This window comes from Sinocyclocheilus anshuiensis, unplaced genomic scaffold (assembly GCF_001515605.1).
Source record: "Sinocyclocheilus anshuiensis isolate Anshui unplaced genomic scaffold, SAMN03320099.WGS_v1.1 scaffold70, whole genome shotgun sequence".
NCBI classification, from domain to species: Eukaryota; Metazoa; Chordata; class Actinopteri; order Cypriniformes; family Cyprinidae; genus Sinocyclocheilus; species Sinocyclocheilus anshuiensis.
The window spans coordinates 1,630,161-1,653,634 of NW_015542377.1; the positions used below are offsets into that span (position 1 = coordinate 1,630,161).

At 36.5% G+C, this 23,474-nt stretch overlaps 1 protein-coding gene across 2 annotated transcripts in view; it reads right to left on the reverse strand.

Moving 5' to 3' along the window:
- The window catches only part of LOC107692377 (ribonucleoprotein PTB-binding 2-like), a 72,855-nt gene that overhangs the window by 27,839 nt on the left and 21,542 nt on the right, over positions 1–23,474 (reverse strand). For both annotated transcript variants that reach the window (XM_016491410.1, XM_016491411.1), the window contains exons 3-4: positions 15,598–16,070; positions 5,238–5,429 (exon numbers count right to left, since the gene is read on the reverse strand). In XM_016491410.1, the coding sequence (XP_016346896.1) occupies positions 5,238–5,429; positions 15,598–16,070 (665 nt within the window). The remainder of the gene's footprint in view (positions 1–5,237; positions 5,430–15,597; positions 16,071–23,474) is intronic.

Below are 23,474 nucleotides of genomic sequence, written 5' to 3' on the forward strand. Positions count from 1 at the left end.
AAAGCGCTATATAAATGCATCAGTCATTCATTCATTCATAAATGTTAAAATTGATGGATCTCAATTATACTGTAATGTTGAATGGCTATAGTCAATGGTTAAATATTAGGGGGAAACACTATTTTATAAAGACATCAGTAGTATTGGTATCAGTGATATTGGCCTTCAGTCATAAAAAAGATGCCATTAAACAAATATTAAAAATATACTGTCTTTATGTTGTTTGTATTTTAATTTGAAGATGTAATGTGAAATTATTGCAATATAAAAGTATATTTAAAAACTTTAATGTTAGGTGGGATTAACTGCGATTAAACGCGAAAAAATGTGTGATTAATTAGTTAATTTTAAACGATTGACAGCACTAATATATATATATATATATATATATATATATATATATACATATATATACCAACAATTCTCTGCTAATTCCAGGCATAGTACATTTTAGAGGTATAATATAAAGTAATATAAAAGAATTAAGGTTGCACTGATACAGATACTGGCATCACATGTGTCTTCTGTATTAACACTAAATCGTGCATGTAAGTAAAAACCTTAAATGTTATGGCATTTCTGCATAATAAGTGGTTCCCAACATCCTTACAGGAAAATGTCAAGTGATTACTGTACCGCTGCACAGGAGAAGCTCTAAATGTTCATTCTGCAATTAAATGAAAGATAACATATGACAGAACGATAAAATGAACAGTGAATAGAAGCTCGCACAATACACTTTAATAGGCATAATTAAGCATGAAATATCCATTATCTAAATATCTATTTAGAAAAATATCTATTTACAAAACAAATTAAACCAAGTAAAATTATTTTTTTTGTTTCTCTAACCAATATTTATTTGTATTTTATTTTTTACTGTATTATTGTAGTTATGGTATTAAAATCATATTTTATAAATTAATTATACTTTATAACTGTATAAATGAATTGTAATTTTAAATATAATTGTAATTATTTTAAAGCAATTTAAAAATGTTTAAACATGCATAAAGCTGACTTCAATGTAACTTAACTTTAATGTAAAAAAATAATAAACAAGAACAAACAACCAAAATAACACATGTTGTATCTACATATTGTGGCGGAACGTAATACGTCGCCACTGATTAATTTGTTATCCTGTCATGCAATTGCAACTGACAACCATTCATCATCAACTGTTTAAAAGAGGGATGGAGAAGAGCAAAGTCACGAGTCATGAGTTAAAGTTATGAAGTCTAAAAGCCACGGGGTCACGAATTGAACAATCTGTTCAGTGTGGAAACCTGTCAGACTGAAAAGGTGAAGGAGAAGTGCCGACGCGGTGGTATGTGACGACAGCGGAAGAAGAGTGAGAGATTTCCAGCGCACCTGATGTGCGTGTGTGGCTTTGACATGAGAAGTGGTGTGAGAGACAGCGGGTTGCTGTGTGCTCGACAGACTAATATGCTATGAACTGCCTATGCACAAGTGTGTCGTTATGCAATGGAGATCGAAAGTGGAGATAAGTTGCAGTGAACCGAACGAGTGGTTTGCTTACCTGGAGCTGACGGCGAAGTCGGAGTGTGAGTGGATATTATGGTAACCTACCGTTTCCCTGGTCCAGCTGCCGGCACGGGTCTGTGCTTTCGAATGGTTGACGCCACAGTGATGGTTCTGGGTTCTATTGCGCAAACAAGAGGTACTCACCTGACCTCCAAGAATTCTTCGAACGAAGACGAAAATCAGCAAACGCGGTACAAGTTCCACGCACACACCCCAAACACAAACACGTACGCCAAACATGACATGACTCTTTGCACCTCATGCACATTTGCATATTCACATTCTTATAACTAATTTCTTTTGTTTTCATTTCAAGCGTTATGTTTTGTGATTGTGAATGTGTTTAGTTTCTTCGAACTGGTTTGAAACGCTAGTGACGTGTGCTTAAACTTGCCAGAGACTCGTGGTGACTGAGGTTTTTGATGTTCACTGGTCAAATTTGTGAATGGTTCTTTCTTTTATTTTTTTTCAATTGTTTTTGGTGTATTGTAAATCTGTATGGATAATGTTATGTGTGTTGGGTGTATGTTTGATGAAATTCAATGATGGGAAAATTAAAGGGGTCATATGATGTTGCTAAAAAGAACATTATTTTGTGTATTTGGTGTAATGAAATGAGAAAGGAAAAATTTTAATAGCATCATATGACCCCTTTACATTTACCTTTTTTGAACATGAACTATGGATTCTTGGTTTCGGTATGATTCATTTCTTCCTGACTACATCTTTTGTAACTGGTGTTTTTTTTTAATTCTGAGCTATCCGGAGCAAAAATTATTTTATTGACAGGGTTTTATCCTTGTCTGGCGCCCAACTTAAATAACTTTTCAAAAAGGGGGGGTGAGTTAGAAAAAATAAATAAGAGTAAAACACAAAAAAAAAAGGGTACCACCGTTACAATATATTGAAAAAACAAAACTTATCTACACTGTAAAAAATTTTTCCTAATTAAATTATAACACCTTTGTTTAATTTGACTTTCATTTCTATTTGTTTTTTTTTGTTTGTTTTCACTTGGTTATTAAATAGATTCCTAGTGTTCAATCAATCACTGTTACCTTGGCACCACTTTGATTTTACTTACACATCATAAGGCAGCAATTAAACTTAAGTTTCCAATTTTATAGGGGTGATTTTTTTTTAAAGTTCCCTAACTTTAAAAAGCTCTATTTGTATTCCCGTTCATGTGGCAATAACTGAAGCATGGCATTGCAAATTACTAATATAACCAGTAGGCACGTATCATGACGTTTTGTGTATGAGTTTCCACAGTACTAACCAGTGAGGAAGACAAGTGCAGACACCTGCTAGTCCCCAAGCAGTGCTAAAATTATATGACTACACTCACACGCAAGCGCAACGGCCCATCAGACTGAGAAGAAAGCTTGTGCCCTCACAGTCTGTGGATGAGTGGGTAGGCGTGTCTCTGATACAGACAGAGCACAGAGATGCCTGTGGCTCGGAGGGGTGGACTTCCTGAGAAATGTCAGCTTGCATTTGCTCTATTTGGCTTGATATTTTTTGGCCGGAAAAAGGGTAAGTAAGAAAGAGAGAGAGAGTGGAGAGGCAAGAGAGAGCAGAGAGGAGCGGAGACATAAAGCATTGCATTAAAGACCCCATGAAATCAAAATAGCAATTTTGTGACTTTTGGTTCAGGTCTTTAGCTTTGAGGTCTTTTATATGCTCTTGCGCTCCTAAAAGTTGACAAAAACTACCAATAAGCATGCACATTTGAATTATTGGCTATTATTATTATTATATTATATATAAAAAATATATAGATAAGCTCTTTGCTATGTACTGGTCTATTTTCCTGTTTCAATAAGACAAATACCAACACTAGAATGAAAATTGTTCATAAAACTAGGGATGCACCGAATGTTCGGCAACCGAAATTATAAGCGAATAAGCGAAAAGACAGAATAAATTGTACCGAACAATGATATGACGTGATCAAATAGCAACCAGCGCAGAGTGAGGGGCGTGCATAATGCAGCACACATGTCAGCAGTGTGGAAGCATTTAAAACTGTCAGAGAAAGACGCAAAAATCATTACAAGCACCGACAGCGAGAGACTGTTTAGTACTGCAGCGCAAGTCTTCGATGAGAAGAGGACGGGGTGATTGTTGCTGGTTACTGTATGATGATCGAAATCACGAAATGGCCTTAAACAATTAGTAAATAAACTGCAGAACGTTATGCTTTCACGCTCGAATTGCAGGCCTTATACAATTAGTAAATAAACTGCAGAACGTTATGCTTTCACGCTCGAATTGCATGTATTCTGACAGCGCTGCACAAAATTGCGGCGCTATCTGCTTGTTAACCAGGGTTCAAAGTCCAAAGCGTGAGGAAAATCTGCGCTGAACCAGTGTTACTCGACAGTTGCTCAATCACATTTTTATGAATTTTTACAAGGCATGTGACAATGCGATACGTGCGACGTATTCGTAATGAGACTCATTTATAAATCTGTTGTCAACAAAAAGAAGCATTGAGGTCTTCCTGCGCGTTTCCGCCAAAATAAAAGCTGAGAAAAAGCAAGAACTCTTATCAACATTCATAGATGTTAGTATTGTAATTTTACTTTTGTTTTGTAAAATAAAATAAAAAGACAATAATAATGATAACAATCATTACAACAGCTCTGTTAATACATTTATTATAACATTCACACATAGTGTTCCAATTAGGATCTGTAATATTTGCTAATGTTTTAAAAGAAGTCTCTTCTCAGCAAGGGTGCTTTTAATTGTACAGTAAAAAATACATGCCTGATTCAAGAAGGGGGTCTGGTGGTCAAAAAATATTATTTTACCAAATTATTAATTTTAAGTTAAATTGTGCTTTGTTGGTATAGTGTCTGCTAGAATGTTAAAAAAGTGTTAAATATTTTTAAATTGTTGTTTTGTAATAGATTTTTTTATTTGAAAAGCAAGACAAAACAGTAAAAAGCACATTTTGGCTATTTAATATATGCAATGGTGAAAAAGAATTGGCAAAATACATGGGGAAAAACAACTCGAGTTCCCGTGTTCGGTATTCGGCCTTCAGCCCAGTGTTTCATTTTGCTCGGTTTCGGCTTCGGCCAAGAATTTTCATTTCGGTGCATCCCTACATGAAACTATTTCATTTGGTCTATAAACATTCCACCTTTTCATCTCTAAAAAATGGTAGTCAGATATTTTATTGTCCACCACAAGCAGAAAGCTGAATGTTGAAAAATTAAATCAATTAATGTTCAGATGTAACATCCTGCTCTGCCAACAATATACTGTATCTGTCTACAGAATTAAGTCCTAATTTTTAAAAGAAATGAACACAATAAAAAAAAACTATGTTCTAACAAAACATCAAAGAGAACATGTGTTTTGGAGAATATCAGTTAATGCTCAACACCACTGACAGTTCCTTCAGGACAAGCTGCTGGTTTACGTGGATCTGTCCAGCATGATGAAAATAGCCCTGCGGTTTATTTCAGGCCTCGGAAATGCAGCGGAGATCTGGAGATGTTTGAAACAGCAGGGTTTGTATGAATACTGTAATTAAACTGTCACCACTGCTGTTTCACACATGCACGTGTGTGCGTTAATGCTTCTGGATGAATATGTGAGAAACACTCTTGTTGCTTGCTATGTGGCGATAAAGAGAAAGTCACTTGTCCCCCATGAGTGTGTACATCACTCACCACACCCTGAGCAGCGATGAGGGCGGCGAGAGTGCTGCGTCCAGAGGTTCCTGGGGGACAAAGAGACAGACGTATCTCCTGACCCTGAATCAGCTGTCTGTCCATCTCCAGCAGCATGGCTTCAGCCTGCTCCGCCGTCTCATACTCCACGACAGCGAAACCCCGCACCGAACTTCCCTCATCCTGAGCCAGCTGCAACACACACACACACACACACACACACACAGTGTTCAGAAATCAACAAATCTTGCCAAAGGTGTGTGATTGTGGTACATCATTACAATCCAATTTTCTGTTCATCTCTGCATGATTTTTTTATGAAACCAAAAAATGAACAATTTAATTAATTTTCATTAAAATTCTCAACTGGATGCATCCTAAATAATGGAAGCAAAATTTATCTGTAGATATGAGCTCCGCTGGGCTGTGTAGAGCCTTAAGGAACCCACTGATCTGTGTCTTCTGGTATTGATAATAGTTAATGATTGTGACATTCTGACACGAGAAATAAAACCCCCACTGCATATTAAGCACTACTTTGATATTAAAACAGAAATTGAGGTTTAATTATTGAGTATTTTTCCTTGTGGCAAACATGAACATTTCTGTTTATTGATACTGTGGGGTCCAAACATTTGAGACCACTATTCAAAATGTTTTTTGTTTGTTCAATTCAAATGTTTTAACAATAAAATTATTATAGTATTAATTTTAGTGACGCCCATTAAATGTACCATGGTATACAACAATAATACTATCTATGGTATTGCAGAAATGACTGTTGTAAATCATCTATTAGTGAGGTAAGGAATATAAATTGTTTTTAAGTTACTATTTTTGGCATACAAATATAATAGTTTGAAGAGAAGCCATTTATAGGTTTAGCTGCAGATAATATGATCTTACCACAAAAAATAATAATAATGTAATTATATTATGTAAAAAAACACTACATTTTCATAAGTGTGTAAACCAAGCAGCATATCACAGCATAACATCTTTGCTGAGTCAGTGAGAAACACTGTGCTTTACTACAGTAGCTTCATGTCAGGAACAGAGATGATGTCATTTCATACTTTCATTAATCCAGCAGTCCAGATCTAAAACTAGACTCTGTCTGTGGAAGAATGTGCTGTGTTCTAGCAGGCAAGTCAATTCCTTGTTTATAGTTCTTTCCATGACTCTGGATGGGGTGAAGAAAAATCTGGCTTTGGTTTTACTTTTGAAAAAGAAATATGAATGATGTGTTAAATATGAACTAGAATAACCTTTTACACTTACAACATCTCTAACATGCATTGCCCCCACCGTCACTTAAGCCACACTTAAAGATGTATGAACGTTATTGCATTAGGTAAAAAATATTTGGGACCACTACACACAAGACACATGTTAAATCAACTCACAAACAAGCATATTTAACAGTAAAGTGATTTACCATAAAAAAAACTTGCACATGCACACAAGCTTACTTGCAAATATGCTAAAGAGTCAAGACTCTCTAATTCCCAGCACAATTACCAGGCAGTGTTTTTGAATCTCACATTCTTTATAGGAACCACACAGGGAATCAAGAACATTTACAAGGTGAGCTTGAGTAAAAACACACAAACACACACTCTCCAGATGTGTTGTGAGGTGTTGCCTTTCATCTATGCGTGTCATTTTGTTGAATTGGCCTCAAGGGAGTCCGGCGGCGCCTCATCAAAACATCTCCACCAACTGCCAGGGACTTATCAGTGGAAAGACCTGCCTCCTCTGTCCACTCCTTCATTATGTTCGGCTTAAAGCGACTTATCTTAAATACTCTGGATCATGTTCTAAACACTGACCTCAAATTCAGTCAATTCAGTCCACGATTCAGAATGATGACTCCTGTGCTTAATTATAGACTTGACTGATTCACTACAAAGAATCACACACACATCAAGTGTTTTGTTGTTTTATACTGTTCATTTCTTTTATTTGTGAATTAGTGATAACGAATCAATAGAACTTTGTGTTAACTTGTTTAATGTCAATATATTATATATTTTGTGCTTCTCAATCTCTTTCATAATCATTTCGGTCCATGGTTTAGAGTGATGAGTCCTGTGCCTAATTCAGACTGATTCACAAACTCTGATTGATTCATTACAAAGAATCACACTAATAAAGTGATTTGTTCACATTTTGTGCTGTTAATTTCTTATATCTGTGCAGTTAGTGAGGACAAACCAATAGAACATTGTTAACTTGCTTAAAATCAATATATTATACATTGTGTGCCACAGCACATTTGTTTAAGTTTTGTGTTGTTTTTTTTTCTTTTATCTGTGCAGTTAGCAAGGTCAAATCAATTAAACATTGTGTAAACTTGCTCTATTATATATTTTGTGCTGCTCAGTCTCTTTCTTGATCGGTTCAGTCCATGAATCAGAACAATGACTCCTGTGCTTGATCCAGACTGATTCTCCAACTTTGACTGATTCATTACAAAGAATAGCACTAATCAAGTGATTTGTTCACATTTTGGGGTGTTCGTTTTTTTTTCCAATCTGTCCGATTAGCAAGTAGAAATCAATTGAACATTTTTCTAACTTGTTTAATGTCAACATATTATATACGCTGTGCCGTCTACTTTCTTTCTCAACACATACAATTCACAAGTTAACAACATCGGAATTGTGGTGCAGTAAACACTGATGCACAGCCTTTCTACTAGGCCTGTCGCAATAATCAATATATCGACTTATCGCGCAATATATGTACATGACCTCAATAATTTTTGGTGACCTAACATTTTGATACTTAATTTCCATTATCTAAATATTCTTAAATATTAAAAGTTTGTTGTCATTTGGAAGTGTGTAGGCCTTCTTGCATTATTATGCTGTTACATTATGATTATATATTCAGTGGCATAAAATGGTCTTTAAAATGGCAATAATATCGCTTATCGCAATTATTTCTGGGGCAATATATCGCACAATAAAAAGTTGTTATCGTGACAGGCCTACTTTCTACAGCCTGAGAGAAAGAAAGAGAAAGATGAGGAAATAAAGAATAAAGGTTGAATCGAGGGACTCTATAAAGTGACGGGGTGGAAGAAACTGATCAGCTATTGGCAGTTACTCTGATGGAAATGAAACTCCTGAGGGAAGACAGATAGAGGAATGAGAGAATAAGAGAGAGAAGGAGGGGAGCTCTGGAGAGTGAGTGAATGAATGAACGGATAATGTCCTAGTGACAGCGAAGATGGAAAATGAGGAGCGCTGAAGAAGAGACAGGATGTTGAGAGAATGTGAGATGAAGATGGGCTGATTAGAGGACATAGAAAGGAACGACATAAAGGATGATAGAAGCAAAAAGGGAAACACAGTCAGATTCAAAGTGGGACCTTAAACATGTACATGTGCAGACAGAAATACATACATGGCGGTGAGAATGTAGGAAACCAAGAATCTGTAATGCGTACTAGCGTGGCCTGGATATTTCTTTCACACTGTCACACAAACACACACGGCATATGTCCTTGGCAGTAATAAGTGGTGCGGTATGTCTCAGAGGAACCCGGGTTTATCTGTGCCAGTTATAATGCAGTCAGGACAGCGTATGTAAAAGTCTAAATATAGAGAAGGAAAAGCATTCGTCATTTGGAAGAGTGTCAAACATTTGTGTGTGTGTGTGTGTGTGTGTGTGTGTGTCCATTTGATTGAGCACTACAGTGAATGCACACCATTCCTAGAATCCACCTTCCCAGAGGAACATTTTACTGCTCTTCTATAGCTCAGCAGTTTTATTGGAGTTATCAGTTAGATTTCATTTAAATGTCAATTCAGATATTTCATCTAAAATTTCTTAAAATTAATAGAGCCGAGAGCACAAAACATCAAGGTTGCAGCAAATGAGTGAATATCATTAAAATAGTCAAATATGAAAGAACAAATCCTGTGGATCTTTTTGGTACCAAACTTCCAGAGTTGTGAAAATGTAAATTAACTCATTAAAGCGGCACCTAGAGTTGAATGGGTGTGTAATTGCTTGAGTAGCAGGTGGCTCCGTCCTTCCAAATTCAGTTTCTCTGTTTTATGGTTTTTGATTCCCAAATAAATTTTAGAAAAACATAATAAGAAGCAAATGAGACAATCACTGCCATCATCATGCAGATCATTTGTTCTTTGATTTTGATTCTTTGAGTTCACAGATATTACAGTCGATAACAGATGATTTCCTCTTTTATAGGAAAGCACTCTTTACAGTATGCTTTAATAAATAGTGAGTTATTTTTTCTCCTGTATTCTTGTGCTATACCTTTAAAGCCCATGATTAAGTATCTATTATTGGCTGATGCGATACATTTGAAAAAATATCCCTAATATCAGCCAATATCAGGTACACTGCACATCCATAGAGTACTGAAACCTCTGAATTTTGATTGCATTTACATTTAATGATTTAGCAGACGCTTTTATCCAAAGCGACTTATAAATAAGGAGAACAATAGAAGCAATCAGACGAACGAGAGAGCAACAGTATGCAAGTGCTGAGACAAGTCTCAGTTAGTCTAGCCCAATACACATAGCTAGTTTTTTTTTTTTTTTGCAAACAATGATGTCTTAAAATCTGAGCATAGTTTGTGACACTACTGAGAACTCCAGATGAGATAAACTACTGTTCAAAAGTTGAGTCAGTAAGATTTTTCAATGTTTCTGAAATGTATTTCAATATATTTGAAAATGTAGTTTATTTCTGTGATTGCAAAGCAGTCATTAATCCAGTCTTCAGTGTTACCATGCTTCAGAAATCATTTTAATATGCCGATTTGGTGGTCAAGAAACATTTCTTATTATTATCAATGCTGAAAACAGCTGTTCTGCATAATATTTTTGTAGCAACTGGGATACATTTTTTTCAGGGCTTCTTTGATGAATAGATAAATTAGATAAGTAATAGATAAATAAAAAGAAGTTCAAAAGAACAGCATTTATTTTTAAAAACTTTTCTGTCACTTTCAATTTAATGCATCCTTGCTGATTTCTTTTAAATATTCCAACTTTTGAATGGTAATGTACATGTGAAATTTAGAAAAATCTAAGAAGCAGGAAACATAAGAAAAGGTCTCCATTTGCGCTCCATTTAGTCACATTTCTGTCTAGGAAAAGTTCTGGAAAAATCTCATATTAAAAAGATCATATTTGTGATTTTTCTTTTTTATGGGCTTCCTTCATGTTCCTGATTTTAAAACGCCTACCTATTCAGACTCTAAAATTTGCACACAAACACAAACAGATGAGCTCATTACATCTCTTGTTTAAAAAAAAACCCAGTGAAAAGAGAGATGGAATATGAAAAGAAGATATTTAGAGGCATAGAAAAAAAAACAAGGAAACTGTCACCACCCAGGGCTTTTTTCACAGCCAAAGACATCACACACACAGGCAAGCAAAATCAAACAGGAAGTGTATGTATATTATGATGACAGGCTTCTGTATGACAAATTGGAGCACAAAATAATTTCAGTAAACCTGCTGAGTTGCGCAAATGGTAAACTGCTCTCTCTCTTGGCCCAAACTGATTCTGTCATGACTCGAGTCTATATCCTGCATGGCAATTGACACAAATCAAGTATAACACAATAATGATACTCCATAAGTTTCCTTTTTTAGGCCTTGTATATACAAACATTTTACTAGAGAGGAAGGAGAGAGTGGTCAACTTTCATTGCCCAAATGTAAATGTAAAGTCGATGTTCCTACAATAACAGACCGGCGTGCAACTAATAAATTAATCATTCAAGCAATGTTGTGCAAGGTTACTGCCACAATGACACAGAGTATATACCGTGAACTTCACATACTTCTGAAAATCCAGCGTTCAGTTGATCTTAATATGCGATCATTGTCACAGTTGTAAACACAACGGCTTTGTTCTTCTGAGGGGGTTTGGAGTCATGACGGATTTGTTTCCAGGCAAACCGTTAAAGAACTCGACACACAAGTCTCCCATAAATCCCGTAGAATTCAACCAATCAGATTATGACTTCGAAATTCCCGAAAAGTTTTCCCATTTTGCCAATGGTCCGTGGGCGTGAGGTCTGAGGCTGAGACTACACCCACTGAGACATGCAACCGCCAGCCATTACTGACCTCAGGCCAGGGAAATCAATACAGCAACCACCTCCATTTAAACACACACAAACAGTATTCCAAACTATAAAGTACTCCATCAAAAGCAAATATTGTAGCTCGACGTCTGCATGGCGTGTTCGCTCTGGTTTGGACATGTTCTTTTTCCTCTTATAAATGGCTGACCTTTGAGAGCGATAGAAAGACCCCAGTGGGATTTGGAGAAAAAAGGGGGCGCTAGGCAGTATGAATGAAACAATAATGTCAAGGCAGTGGTGAAGTACAAAAAAATGTAGCCTTATGTAACTTGGTATAAGATCAAGATATCTTTTTTTTTTTTAAGAAAATAAGAAAAATAAAAAAAAAAGTTTTCATTCATTGAAATAAAGCTGCAATAAAATATTTATAAAAAAAAATAGAAATGTTGTCTAACTAATGTTGGAACTAACTGAAATAAAACAAGTTTAAGTACTTAAACTAGGCTATAAGTTTAACTAAAATTGAAAAAAAAGCTAAATAGAAATGGATAAAAATTACAGAAAAAAAAAATAGAAAATAGAACATTTTTTTTAAATGACAAAAGTACATAACAAAATTACTAAAACTAAAATTCAACATATTATTAAAAATTTAATATTATATAAATAATAGCACGATTACCCTGGTCTAAACAGACAAATTGTATTCGGAAATTGCACTGAATTTTTGTGCTGAACACTTCACCTTTATATACCTAGTAGGAACATCACAACCTGGGAATAAAACTCAAACCTAGAAAATAACAGATATACACATGCACTCGACATGTAAGCACAAACCCAAAGTGATATAATAAAAAATAAAAGCAGTGCAAAAATGCATGTGCAGCAAAACAATAAAGGGTAAATTTAAAAGCATGTCAATCCAAAATCTAAATGGATGTATACATTTTTCAAATAACCTACATGTGGTCATTAATAATGCAACAGCATTAAAAAATCACATCACTTAATCTGTGCGATCAGTATGAATATTTTTAGACATTAAACATTCATGGTTACTTATTTTAAAAGTATATATACTGTGTGCATCTTCATACTCCATCTTCAAGAAGGAGGTTGTCTTAAAAAGTGACATGTTTGTTTGTGGGTGTGCTATGACAGCCTTTAAATTCTACTGAATGTGTCAGGCCACGGGTCAGCAGATGCGTTGGCCTTCATATCAGTCGAAAGGAAAACAGAGATAAACAGAGACTAACAGAGACAAAGAGAGAGGGAGGGGGAGGAATGGATAAAGAAAAACAGAAAGCAGCAATAACAAAATCAAAACTCTCCACTTGCGATTAATCACGTCCAACTAAATATATCTGGATGCACTGTGTGTGTCTTTATGTGTATGTGACTCCATCATATGTGCCAGGGTCAGAATATGCCCATCATGAATGCACTGAGTCATCTAATAACATAACTGCTGCTGTCTTTCTCAAAAAGAAAGGCAAAAGGAAAAGAGTTGACAGAAGGGAGGGGGGCAGCGAGATGAATGAGTGACAGTGGGAGGTGAGATGTGAGAAAGAATAAAAAAAGATGCATTTTCAAACACATCTAATGGAGCTGACATTTCCTGTCAACTAAACTCAAGAGTTTTGTCCTTTCCTATCACACCATAGTGGTTTTGAGAAATACACTGCTGCATCATGAGTCAAACATAACCTGGTCATCACTATAAATGAGAACTATGATCAAGTTATTCTGACTTTTAAGCCAGTAAAAGTCATTTACTCACCCTTATGTCAGTGTGACTTTCCTTCAAGGAACACAAAGAAGATATTTTGCCTAATAATTGGTTCTTGTGTGTCTTGTGATCAGTCAAGACATCTCAGGTATAAATGTGCACATCGTGTGTGATTAAGATTTGAGTGCTTTAAAAAATAAATAAAATTTACAGAAAGCACCACTACCGAGTAATTTGAGTAATGATTGATTAATCTACTCATAACAATGAATTAAATAACTGTTAACATTAATTTGTTATATAGTTATTCTGTTGTCTCACTTCAATAATGTCATCTATGTATTAGTGGATGCAAGTTGTGTAGTTAAACTTCATAAATAGTGAACAGCTGCCTCAGTTTTATTAACATCTAGTTAATTAGCAGTCTATTTAAATTTCAATGAAACAAGCAAAACAGTAGTCTAGAAAAAATGTAAAAGTGGGACTATTTCAAGCAATAAACTAAGGGTAATTATATATGCATATTATACTTAGGGGTGGTGAAGTGGTCTGCTATTTTTGTTTTACTTTTAAAGTGATCAATCACCTGAAAATGTTTGATAACCACTGTGCTATTACAACAGAAGGACTGAATAAACTCTGAAATAATCTAAACAGCTGTGTTGAAGAACTACAATTAGAAGAACATTACTAGAGTCACTCTTTCCAATCACCATCCAGTTATTAGCTTTTACATCATTAAAAACCCCCTAAATATTGATGAGACATTTTCTGTCGACATGAGGCACATTTTGCATCTTATTTTCCCGCATCTCCTGCACAGAAATGAGCTGAATCACTTGTGCAGTTCATTGTGTTAACTCATTTCTGTACAGAAGTGGGGGCGGCAATATTCAGAGAGCTCCATTATTGATTCTTGAAGCAATGCTTGAGTATTAAAGAGGCTTGAGAGCACTGTGATGCAATTTGAGGTCAAAGTCCTGAAAGCATGATGCATCTCCAACACTCCAGCAGATGGTGTGGGTTTAGTGCTGCTGCAAAGCTTCATGGAATTGAGAGGGTGTAGCGTATTGATTTCTGTGTTGGCTGGTGTTGGCCCTAACTGTAGATCTAAAGTCAGTGTGGCCCTTTAGCTTTAATGGTTTTGATTAGGATGGAGGTTGAGGAAACCGTATCCTGCATCAGCACTTAAAGGCAGTTTTCCTGGGAGGTATTGATTTCTGGAGAAGGTATGCATGGTGAAAAGCTCTCTCTTATTAACACAGTGGAGACAGAAGTGAAGGCTGGGTAGGGTTTCCACACGAGTCCTCGTCACCAAGTCTGGTAAAAGAACTCAACCTCTAAAGTCACAATCAGATCATCAGTTCTTCTCTAATGACTACGTTGGGAACAGAAAACCGGGTTTATTACAAAAAAATAAAAAATAAAAAATACCGGAACCAAATGATGTTATTGAAGAAAGGTGTGACCAGTGTAGTCTGTTTCCTGAACAAATTACCCTTATGAGCCTTTTTGGTGAACGATTATGAGTCTTATTAGCCATTTCTTTTTTGAATCAGAAAAATCCAGCACCGTATACTTGGATTCCCAATTGAATTACACTTATAAGCTATTTTTTAGTCGAATTAAAATCAAGGCAGTGTCATATTTCTGAAAGAATGACTCTTATATTTATGGTTTAAATTTTTTTTTTTTAAGAAAATACAAAAAAAATACTGTGCAGTCAGTGTAGTCAGATTCTCAAACAGATGACTCTCATGAGCCATTTCTTTAAGTGAATCAGAAAAACTCATCAGTTCTTTTTAGCAAATTAAAATGTTGAAGTGAATAAAAAAACTCACTCAGTGCATATGGCAGTGAATAAGTGAAACAAGAACATACACAGCAATTAGTGTAGTCTAATTACTGAAAATAAAAATAATAATAATACTTTCATGAGCCATTTCTTTAAGTGAATCAGAAAAGTATCAGAGTTGTCTCATTCTCCAACAAACGACTCTTATATGCCATTTTTTATGTGAATGAAAAACATACAGCACAATCATTGTGGCTGGATTCCTAAATGAATGACTCAAATGAGCTGGTTCTTCTAAGTGAATCAAAAGAACTTCAGCTGTTACTGGACTAATTTGTCTCACAAACTTTTATACAAACTTTTTCTGGAGTTTGACAGTTCCCATCTTTTCATTGCATGAAAAAGAGCACCAGCAACAATGTGCTAAACGTCTCCTTTTGTGTTCCACAGAATAAAGAAGAGTCCTTTTGTGTTCCACAGAATAAAGAAGAGTCATACAAGCTTGAAACAAACTTTCATTTTTTGGGTGAACTATCTCTTTAAAAGACTGCAAGTGGCAGCAACCAACACATTCCGCTGGACTGCAGTAGCCCTATAGAAATCATTTCTCTGTTGGACTAAGAAATATTATCTCCCTTACTTCACCAAATAGCAAAATCATTTTTTCTATAGAGTAATTCTTTCCAGCCATGTCGGTGGAGGCGAAATGCCATAATACAAACACCCTGTTACTTTTTTCACATCTCACCTGGCAGAAGACGGGTTTGTAGCTTTCTGAAAAAATGTGCGCCAGCTCCTCCGAGTCTTCAAAGTCTAGCGGCAGGCGATCCACGCATAGGCACTTGGAGTGGAGGTGGTCAGCAGAGGTCAGCTGGTTGACGTCAGCCCATTGAACCATGAGTGCACGGTCACCCAGTGGTTTGCCCAAGAGTTCTGATCGTGCCCTGGAGGCCGAGTCCTTCTTCATGTACTCCACAAAGCCGTAGCCTTTGGAGTGGCCCGTAAGGTCGCTGTGCACCAGGAAACATCGTTCTATGTTGCCGTAGGAGCGCACCAGCTCCTGAAACTGGCTGGCAGTGACTGTGTAGGGCAGGTTGGTGACACACAGGAGAGAGTCCGTGGGCTGAAGCTGGACGGTGACGTCACGGCCTCGGACTGATGTCTGGTGCAGAGTTCGGATGGCATCCTGTGCCTGGTCACCATTTAGAAGGGTTACGAAGGCTAATGAGACACACACATACACACACATACACAAAAAAACATTAATAAAACACTCAAACAGCAAATCAAATGGATCTTGATTGTAAAAAGCAACAAGAGTACAAGAGAATACTACATCCTGTGAGTGATATTAGAAAGAACTAAAGTTGTGGGTCACGATGAGTCTAACAAACACAAATGGAAAAACTCATCAAACAAAAAAATAACATACAGGTCAGAGAAAAACATTATAATACATACATCTTAAACAAAATAAATTTGCAGCTATATGTAAGTGGATGCATTTCATGGATGAGCAATTGTATGATTTTTTCATTATATCACTGAAACTAAGTGCGGACTGTGGACAAGAACTTTATAGGAGTAAACACTAATGCTCTAGGATCTGGTACTGATGATAACTGCAGTGAATATGCAGCACAACCTTAAAAAATGTTAAATTCCAGCACAAACATCCTCACTCATATCACAATTTTACCAGACATGAAATATTCACAGTTCCTTCTATGCATGACACTTAGGGCCCTATCATACACTTGGCGCAATGTGGCGCCAGGCGCGACGCAAGTGTTTTTTGCTAGTTTCAGCCCGACACAGTTGTCATTTTCACATCCTGCACCACATTGTTTAAATTGGAAATGCATTTGCGTCCATTTGTGTGCCCATGGGCGTGCTGGTCTGAAAACGAGGTGTGTTCAGGCGCATTGCTGGCGCGATGCTATTTGGCGCGTGGCAACTGAAATAGACTGCGCCATTGACCAACAAAAACCTGGTCTAAAGTCAATGGCGCAGTAGTTTTTTTGTTATTTAAAGAGCGCGGTAGTATAGGCGGGTCCACAGCGTGCGTACACTCTGCTTATTACGCACACAGGGCCCTTAAAGCGAACGATATCCATGCATGTTTTATTTTTTAAAATTTTTAATTAAAATCCCAAAATGCAATTTTCCGATGAAAACAACAGACTTCTCTCTGGTGATGCATGCCGGACTTTTCTAAATCATTTAGTCTACTTAGTCCACTTTAGTCCCCTGTCTCAAACTCGCATTTGTCTGCCTCCATTTTTAAATACGCGCCCACATCTTAAAATCCAAACAACAACGGATACACAGAACTGCCCTAAATGATTTATTTTTCGATAATCAGTTACACTCGGATGTACATCACAATTAGAAATAAAAGATCTGCCACTCCTTCCGAATCATCCTGACTTCATAAGAATAACTGCTAAGTTATTCATCTCAGTCTTCTATCTCAATAACAAAAAAGTAAAAGCTAAAACTTTACAGATTGCCTACTGGATTGGCAGATGGCTCTCGGTTTATGAACCTGATTAATTCCTGGAAATGTGCCAATACAGTGAGTCTGTTATAAAATAATTGCTTAATTACAATGAAATTCAATAAAACCATGTAATTAACTTCACAAGAAGTCTGTCGATTTAATTATCAAACATAAAAGGATTTTACATGATTTAAAAAAACAGGGCATAAATTGTTGAAAACTGTCTATAACTCTTGCCGATGAATAAAATATTTTGTTTAGCAAAACATGCTGTTCCACATACAGTAAAATTTAATTCTGATTATGTTATGCACATTATTTTTAATTATACAACCAGCATTTGAGCACAAAACCCAGTTTATGACATTTATGCTGTTTATACAGTAAATGAGACTGTTGCATTATTTCCCAGTAAATTGTTTAGCAAGAACTAATTGGATATTTTCCACCCCCTTAGAAATTAATCAGCCCTTTAACTGCTGCTGTACCTGTTCTGCGCTTTATAATATACAGTGACAATCCTTTAAAACTACAGTAATCTTTTATAATAAATAGTAAATAACTACTATAAATAATGTCACACAGGCCCTTGATCCATAGAAGTTAATCTCGTTTATACTTCTTTTTTTTGTCCTTCTCCACCCCCCTTATTCCTCCCTTCCTTTTAACTTGAGCAAAAGAAGCATAGCTAGGCATTTTCTTTTCTGACAAAGAAAAAATACAGAGTGAACAAAGAACAGCTAACATAATAATCTTAGAAATCACAGCCACTTTAGCTGGTGACAGCACTGAGACAGCCATTTTTTTTAAACACAGGAACCTGATTATAGCCTTTGTCTCAATCTGTGACAGTTATTAGTTTTTTTTTTAAGTCGAGGAGGGGGGGTTGTGTGGTGAGGGGCTTTATTGTAACAGCATAAAGCCTATAATTCTTCAGCCATGAGACATCTAAAATTACTCATTAATGTACAGTGGAGTCATTAATAAGCGCTACACAGGGACTAGCATGACAGGGTTCAGCTGTCAATAGAAGATAACATTACTGTCTATTGCAGATCTTTCATGGCTTCTTTAGGTCTGTTGTGGTCAGTTTGAGTCCAGATTGGAACGTTTATCATTCTAGAAACATCACAAAACAAAGGCACAACAATTACAGCAATTATAAAGTTAAAATCACAGCGTTGAGCCTCCTCTTCCCATGAGCATTCCCCGTTCTTATTACACTCATTAGACTTTTCGTTAGCTCTGAGATGATAATATGCTAGGGAGGAGTAACACTCACTCAGCTACTGTAAGAGAGCTCATTGAGATTCATTAAGCCAGGGTGTGAAAGATCACAGCATTTAAAACAAGCATGGGTTTGTATCTGTTAGCACACAGGGTTAGATGATTGATGCAGTCGTTTCTGTCCAGGCTAATGACACTCATAAAGCATCATTCCAACTAACTGGCTAACTGGCTAAATTTGCATATTTCAGTTACACACTGAATTCACTTCTTTGGCAACGAGAAAACTGTACCAAATTCTACTATGTCCTAAATTTACATCTTGATACCAAGAGACTGCTTTGTTGCATGCATGGCGTAAGTATAATATCCATCTAACAGAAATCAGGGGTCAGAAACCTTGTGCCACTTTTGGCAGGCGGAAGGGTAAACACTGGCACACGAGCAAAAATTGAGAGAGAGGAATATTACATGACTGTTATTTTGTTGGTTTTGGAAATGTTGAAGGCAGGGTCAAAAATGAACACTCACATTTTAAACATGCATGATTAAAAACAAAAACATACAAACCATCTAACCGTTGTACCTCAACTGGATAGTTTACCATTACAAAAATAAAAAAAACATTTATCTGACATTTATTTTAAGACCAAAACTCTATGTGGCAGCACATACACTACTGTTCAATATATATATATTTTTAAGAAATTCATACTTTTATTCAGCAAGGATGCATTACATTTATGTACAAAAGTATTTACTGTTAAAAAAATATTTCAAATTAATTCTGTTCTTTTGAACTTTCTGTTCATCAACAAACTCTGAATCATAGTTTCCACAAAAAAAATTTTTTTTAAAATTAAGCAGCACAACCATCTTAAAAACTGGTGATAATAAGCAATGTTTCTTGAGCACCAAATAAACAAATTAGAATGGTTTTTGAAAGATCACTGAGGACTGGACTAATGGTTGCTGAAAATTCAGCTTTGCCATCACAGGATTAAATTAGATTAAAAAATATATATATATTAAAATAGATATACAGCAATTTAAATTTTTAACTATATTACTGTTTCACTGTATTTTTGATTAAATAAATGCAACCTTGGTGAGCATAAGAGACTTCTTTAAAAACTTTTGAACGGCGGCTCAAAAACATTCCACTTTTAACCACTTTCCTCATTTCTTTGAGGGAAGGGTCTATGGGCAGGTGTATGCATGAGCTTTTCTGATCTACCAGTTTAATATTGAGAAATAAGCTCACGCAATTTACTTATGAATGTGAAGAGACAACGGAAAATGATACAGAAAGCAGCAGCTCTGTTTCTGCTCTGATAGCCGCAAAACTACACCAAACACTGTGAGTTTGTGCTACATTTTTAAACCAAACTTACGATTTCAGCCAGCAAAGTGGCTTTTGTGGCTGTTCAAATGCATTCAACCACATGAGCGTCTACACTACAAAAACAACCCGGTCTAATGTGTTTTCGACTACCTCTGGAGTGGTCAAATATGGACAAGATCAAAATGTTTCACACCCCATTTACAACTGTACTTAGCATTGTCCACTTGAGATCGGATTTTATTAACGCATTTTAATATCAGGTGTAAACAGGGCCCTAAAAATAAAAAAAAGTGCAACTAAATATTTCAGTTGAGCAAGCTGAGCTCCTTATTCTGCCATGCTAAACACTGGCTGTAATATCTTAGCAGACCAAGGCCATCAGCGCCAGGCCAAGTTTGGGTCCTTCAGGCCGTGCCTTGACAGAGTGTCCTCCCCCCACTAGCTGCCTTCAGCGGCAGAACACAAACAAGTCTTCCCCTGCTGATTTACAGCATGTCAATTATCAAGCATTCAGGCAGACACACACACACACACACACTATCACAAACACGCAGACAGACACTCTATGATCCAACTACTGCTTTATGGTGTGTCAACTGGCAGGTCAGATACACAAACTCACGTGCATACAGCTCCCGACTGCAACTATATCAATTCTAAGGTCACCTGACCTAGCATTAAAAATAACACTACAACACACACAGATTTTGGCGTCCACCCGCTATATCTCAGCATGTCAATTACCACTGAAAACACCCAACAAAGCTGACAGCTGCCATACTGTAGATTTGGAGTATGTATTCTGATGAACATTCAAAAGAACAAACAGACACATTCAGGCTTTGGAAATGAATCCATTTTTGTTAGAGATGGACCAAAATGCCCTGAAAATGGTTTAATTTAAGATGTGCCTTAGCACTTTGCAAGTGAGATGCTGTACCGGGTGAGCTAACGAGCAAGTTTACTACATTAGAAAAGCTATAAAGCTGCAGATGCAAATCTCAAAATGTATTAGTTTACAAATACAAATGCATTCTGGTAAAAGCATTATACCTATAAGTATAGGTATGTTTTTTCTAGGGATGCACCAATACTGGTATCGGGCCCGATACTGAGCTCCAGTACTCGTTAAAATGCCCCGATACCAAACGCCGATACCACACAGCATGTGATAAGTGCCATATTCAGACAAAGAAACACCGACAACAGACAGCAGAATGGAGTTATTAGAGATTAAAGATGTCTACGAAGTATATGTATGCAATGAATATAAAACATTCAGTATTAATGCGTGGATTGAGAGCGCAGCGGCGCAGATGCGCGAGCTTGTCGCGTGAATATCCCTTTCTCACAGACATCACCGGAAAGTTTGTAGTTCGGTCGGATATGTCAAAAAGAAGTAAAACAATGCACAAGTTACTTAATGGTAGGGAGGGAGGGAGAGAGAGAGAGAGAGAGAGAGAGAGAGAGAGAGAGAGAGAGAGAGAGAGAGAGAGAGAGAGAGAGAGAGAGAGAGAGAGAGAGAGAGAGAGAGAGAGAGAGAGAGAGAGAGAGAGAGAGAGAGAGAGAGAGAGAGAGAGAGAGAGAGAGAGAGAGAGAGAGAGAGAGAGAGAGAGAGAGAGAGAGAGAGAGAGAGAGAGAGAGAGAGAGAGAGAGAGAGAGAGAGAGAGAGAGAGAGAGAGAGAGAGAGAGAGAGAGAGAGAGCGCACTTCTGTTGTATGATCTTTATGGATGTTCACTCACTTAGCACGCATCATTTGGATTAAAACTAAATCGTAAATATAAGACAATTTATTGGGGCATTCACTATAAACGTAATTTATTTTCACCCTTAAGAATACACGACTTTCTGGCGAAAGTGAAACTAACAGTCTGTGTGAAATGCGCTAGGCTGTACTGTACTTGTCCCTCTCATTTTGCACCAGTCCAAATACGTGCACGCGGTTATGGGATGATATTAGACTCAAAATGATTAATAGATGCACGCACAATTATCCATGTACTACATACATTTTATACATGTATCTTTTGCCCAATCCACACACACACAGCTCGCGATCCACGCGCATCTGAGACACAGAAAATCAGCGACCACTAGATGGCACAAGCCCCACATGTGCGCATTCCATTGAGTACGGTTTCATGAATGTTACATTGTTTTCTTTGTTTCTTTTTGGGTTGGCTATTCTCCTCTGCCCCTAGAAATATAATAAAGATGTTTTATTGAACTTGTTCTAACTTAACTTGTCTTAAGACACAGAATAGCTTATATTAATTTTGCCAAGCAAGAACTTTGTGACGGGCCCCTTGGTTTTTTTTCTGTAATTCAACGGCACGTTGTCAGTTATTCCTTCCTTGTATTATTATTATTATTAAAAAGGGCTATTATAGTCGCTCATTTAAGCCATTAGTAATCGCAAGTTTATATTTAATTAAACTATTACATTAACTTAAACTAAACTATACTAAACGAGTGGTTTATAGGCTATAGCCTATTCCGCGCTCAAGCGGATCGCATAAATAGCTAGAACATATCTTATTTAGGCTACTTATTACTAAACTGTTTTCTGAGTCAGTAGGCGCATTTCCATTAGGCGTATTTTCAATTCGCAATTTCAATTTGCGCAATTTGAAGGGTAATGGAAACGCGCCTAGTGTTATGAACAGAAAGAAAGAAAAAACCAAGGTACCGTCATGAAGTTCTTGTTTGGCAAAATTAATATATGCTATTCTGTGTCTTAAGACAAGTTAAGTTAGAACAAGTTCAATAAAACATCTTTATTATATTTCTAGGGGCAGAGGAGAATAGCCAACCCAAAAAGAAACAAAGAAAACACAATGTAACATTTATAAAACCATACTCAATGGAATGCACACGTGACTGGGGCTAGTGCCATCTAGTGGTCGCTGATTTTCTGTGTCTCAGCTGCGTGGATCGCGAAATGTGTGTGTGTGGATTGGGCAAGGCTAAAAGGGTCTCAAAATCCAAATGAACTGAACAAGATTGACTCGAACTAGACGTCAATTAATGCACGTGTGTCACCTGATCCACATATGCATAGATTCCTTTTTGCATGAGCAATTTATGATACGCATCTATTAATCATTTAGTCTAATATCATCCCATACGCGTTGCGCGTGTTTTGCTTGCTTCATGAGTGTTTCTGCATTATATGAGTGGCTTTGTAAAATAAATCGCTGCACGTTTCAGATGAAAAAAACACGACTTCTATTTATGAAAATATCACAGTTAGGAGATTTATAGCGAGTGGTTCCCTGCATTTTTACAGCAAATCACATGATTACAGTACTAAGCCGCTGCAATAGAGCAGCTCTAATGCTGTTAAATTAAAGATGATGTAGGCTACCATAGAGAGAGAGAAAAAAAATTAACAGTGAAAGTAACAAAAACTCGTTGAATTACAGAAAGAAAGAAAAAACCAAGGTACCGTCATGAAGTTCTTGTTTGGCAAAATTAATATATGCTATTCTGTGTCTTAAGACAAGTTAAGTTAGAACAAGTTCAATAAAACATCTTTATTATATTTCT